The following is a 3,990-nucleotide window of genomic DNA, read 5'->3' as shown; positions in this document are numbered from 1 at the left end:
TGGCTGCTTCTGCTGAGCTCGGTTGTCACTCCCTCTGGGATAACCTTCCAGGACATTATCCAGATGGATGGATGGCCCTCACCTTCCTGGGCTAGGCAGTAAGATGAGGTCAAAGCTTGGCTCTTGGGAGCCACCTGACCCCTCGCGCCAGCTCTGCACAGGGAGGTCGAGCACTGACCCCAGCCATACAGAGAAAACCTGCAGGTAGGAGCCCACCTGACCACCCTGCCCGGCCCCCCACGCGTGGGACAGATGAGGCAAATTCTAACGTACAGAGATCAATATATGTAAAGTGCTAGGTACAACCCTCTGAAAAATAGTATTCTCCAAATGTCCAGCGCCCCGTGCGCCCCGTGGGCTAGCCCTTGCCCGTGAGGTCCAGTGGTTGCAGGAAGGGCGGCAGCGGCAGCTCGTCCAGGGCCTCGGGGAAGCGGCAAGGCGAGATGGCGGTGACCAGCACCTGCATGGCGCGCACGAAGAGCGAGGGCGGCGCCAGGCCCGCCAGCCACTGGAACTTGTCTTCGCCCAGCAGCCGCTGCCAGCGCGGCCGGTCGCCCAGCAGCTCGCCGCGGGCCGGGCCGGCGGCGCCCGCGGGGGTGTACAGCACCAGCAGGTCCAGCAGCAGCAGGCGGCGCTGGCGCGGCTCCCCATGCGCCGCGGGCGCCCCGGCGGCGGGCGCGGCCCCCGAGTCGAGGCCCAGCTGGCGCAGCAGCAGCTCGAGCGGGGTGAAGCCGCCGCCGTCGCGCAGGCCGGGCGAGGCGCCGTGGCCGAGCAGCAGGAACAGGCACTCGGGGCGCGCCAGCTCGCAGGCCACGTGCAGCGACGTGCCGCCGCCCTCCACGCGGCTGCAGCCCCGGCGGTCCAGCAGGCGCGCGCGCTCCTCGGCCGGGAAGTCCCGCAGGGTGCGCAGGATCTGGCGCAGGATGGCCACGCGGTTGTAGCGCACCGCCAGCGCCACGTGCGGCCCGGGGGCCGCGCAGCAGCGGAAGCCGGCGCTGGGGGCCGCGAGCGCGCGCCTGGGGAACGTGGCCAGCAGGTGGTGCGCGTAGGCCTGGTGGTCGTGCACCAGCGCGTAGAGCAGCGCCTCGGACGGCGAGTAGGCGGCGGCGCGCCCGCGCTCGTCCCAGTGGAAGGCCTCGCTGGCGCGCATGTCCTCCAGCAGCCACACGGGCAGCAGGTCGCGCACCGCCTGGTAGAAGGCGAAGGAGGACTTCCGGCACTGCTTCTGCGCCCGCAGGCGCGCCGCGCTGGCGCCCTCGGGCCCGCCGTCCGCGCCGCCCCCGGGCCGCTGGGCATCCCACGGCATGCTGGCAGGGGGGCTCCCGGCCTCACGGCATGGGCTCCGCGGGCAACCACCTGCGGGCGAGGGGACACGGTGAGGTGTCTGGGCCCCGGTCCCCCTGCCGGGCTCAGCGTGGGAAGCCGCAGGGCCTACGAGGAGATTTCTGATCACCCTGACCCACCTCCCACACCCTTGATCTCGCTGCGCCTGAGCTCCCTCCCTGAAACCCCCTCGCTCTCTGGCATCTCTACTAGACATGCCCTTCCCTGCCTCTGCCCCACGGCCCCACCCACCATCAGGACCACAATGAAACCTCACCCCCCACCCACCCACCCCCCCTCCAGCCCAGGGACCCGACTGGAAGAGTTCCTGCTACATCCAACCCCACATAGAGAAAAGGCCAGAAAGGGGGTAGGAAAGCTGCGCCCACATCTCACGCTGAGCCAAATCCTTTCTGGAGGACAAATCCCCGTCCTCACCTTGACCCTGTCCTCTGACCCCTGACCATGGATGGTACCCCTAGAATCTACCCCCCAAGCAGGACAAGGGCGGACTTACCTGGTTCCTGCACCGGGATCACCTAGTTCTGCAGACCTGGGTCTATCACTTTCCCTCTCTGAGCCTCGGCTGCTTCATCTGTAAGAAAGAGGGGGGAAGGCAGGCTGTGAACCCCAGCAGGGTGAGTTTGGAGGGTGGGGACTCTAACCTTCCACCCAAACATGATGTTTGCAGGATGTCCACACCCCTAGCTCCTGGGAGGAGGCTGGAGGGTGAAGTCAGCCTAGAGACTGGAGTGGACCCCACTTTACAGCCTGCACACGCCACGCTGGCTGCCCCTCCAGACCTCCCCAACTCCTCGGTGAGGCAGGGGCTGTCACCCCCAGTCGGCCAGGCCTACAACCCAGGTCTCCTGCCTCCCACTTGGGGCTCCTTCCACACGTGGGGGTGTCCCAGCCCACAGGGCGCCCAGCTTGAGCCTCAACCTGAGCCCCGGCCTCCGACGGCGGCCCGAGGCACCCGCTGCTGTCCTCTCGAGGCCAAGTCCTTGATCACAAAGGGTCCGGGTAACTAAGTTACAGAGATGGGCACGGTGGGGCGGACGGCAGCCACAGCGCCCCTTCTGGGGGGCACTATGACTACAGTAACCCCCACGCCGGGGCGTCCGCGCCCCGGGTGTGCCCTGTGTGGACACCGCGGGGCGCCGGGCGGGTTACGTAAAGTTGGGCCGCCGCACGTCACTGGCACTGAGTCACGGCCGCGGCCGGGGGTGGGGCCGGCTCCCGGGCCGCCCGCCAGCGCCTCCCGGGCCCCCCCGGGCGCGCGTCGGGCCGCGGGTCGCGGGGGGCGAGCCCAGGGCGGCTGGGCCGGCGCAGGGGGCTGCACCTGCGCGCGTCCGGCGGGCGGGGGGGGCCGGCGGGGGGCAGAGCGCCCGGGGGGCTGCGAGCCGGGGGCAGGGACTCACCGCGGGGCGCGGGCGGCGGGGCGCGGGGCGCGGGGCGCGGGCCGGGGCGCGCGCTGTCCCTCCGCCGGTAGGCGCGGGGGGCGGAGGTCCCGGGACGGACGGGCAGACGGGAGGAAGCCGCCGCCGCCCGCCCGCCGCAGCCGCTCCCGGAGCCGCCGGTCAGGTCTCAGGGCGGCGGTGCGGGCCCGGCGGGCGGCGGGCGGGCGGCGGGCGGCGGGCGGCGCAGTGCGGCCCCGGCCGGGCAGGACCGCGGGACCGTCCGCCGCCGCCATTGGCCCGCGCTGCCGGCGCCCGCCGCCGCCCATTGGCCGTCGCGCTGCACCATTGTTACGTCACCGGCGGGGGCGGGGCCTCCGGGGGGACCTGCAGAAAAGTTGGAGAAACTTGCGGGCGCGCCGGGCCGGCTTCCGGAAAGCGGAGCCGCTGCGGGGGGGCGCGGGCGCGGGGGCCTGGCGGGGCGGCTGGTCCCCGCCCGCGCTGCCCGCGCTCGGCCGGCCTGGGCCGCGCGTGGGCGCCCGGGTTCGCCCACGGGGACTCTGCTCGCCCCCCGAGTCGCGTTCCAGGTCCCCTTTGCGGTGACCCTCTGTGACCTTGGGGGAGGCCGCTGTGCGTGGGGGGTCGGAAGGCAGGAGCTGTGGCCCCACGGGCGCTCTGACCCGTGAAGGCGCCGGAGCCCCGGCTCTGGACGGGCTCCCAGGGCTGGCGGTCGATGCAGGCAGCAGGGAGCGCCCGCCGCGTGCCAGCCTCTGCTGAGCGCGCATCTCGCTTCATTTTCACGTTCTGGGAATTAGGACCCCAGCTCACCTGCCAGGAAGTCGGGCCAGGAGGGAAGCCGGGTACTTCCACGGTTTGGGGCGCCTCACATGCACACCCGAGGTCATGCTGAGACCCAGCCAGGTGCCCTCGCCCAAAGCTCTGCCTCGCCTCAGTGCAGTGGCCCGTCCCGTGCCTCCTAGGGCCCACCCCGTACCTCCTAGGGCCCACCCCATACCTCCTAGGGCCCACCCCGTACCTCCTAGGGCCCACCCCGTACCTCCTAGGGCCCACCCCGTGCCTCCTAGGGCCCACCCCGTACCTCCTAGGGCCCACCCCGTGCCTCCTAGGGCCCACCCCGTACCTCCTAGGGCCCACCCCGTACCTCCTAGGGCCCACTCCGTACCTCCTAGGGCCCACCCCATACTTCCTAGGGCCCACCCCATACCTCCTAGGGTCCATCCCATACCTTCTAGGGTCCGTGACAGCCACC

The 3,990-nt window shown here is 71.7% G+C and overlaps 1 protein-coding gene across 1 annotated transcript; it reads right to left on the bottom strand.

The window, feature by feature from the left end:
* Positions 1–262: 262 nt before the first annotated feature.
* ANKRD9 (ankyrin repeat domain 9) lies at positions 263–1,350 on the bottom strand. Its single transcript, XM_087813740.1, has one exon. It carries the CDS (start codon positions 1,304–1,306, stop codon positions 359–361), a length of 948 nt encoding a protein of 315 aa, XP_087669866.1. The 5' UTR covers positions 1,307–1,350; the 3' UTR covers positions 263–358.
* Positions 1,351–3,990: the final 2,640 nt, after the last annotated feature.

This window comes from Miniopterus natalensis, chromosome 1, assembly GCF_054644295.1.
Source record: "Miniopterus natalensis isolate mMinNat1 chromosome 1, mMinNat1.hap1, whole genome shotgun sequence".
Taxonomy (NCBI): domain Eukaryota; kingdom Metazoa; phylum Chordata; class Mammalia; order Chiroptera; family Miniopteridae; genus Miniopterus; species Miniopterus natalensis.
Note: the sequence above shows the minus strand (reverse complement) of the source record. Positions and strands in the feature narration are given on the sequence as shown.

What these genes read in the sequence shown, in the direction of transcription:
- ANKRD9 (XM_087813740.1), bottom strand. Translation starts at nt 1,306, where the DNA reads ATGCCGTGGGATGCCCAGCGGCCCGGGGGCGGCGCGGACGGCGGGCCC.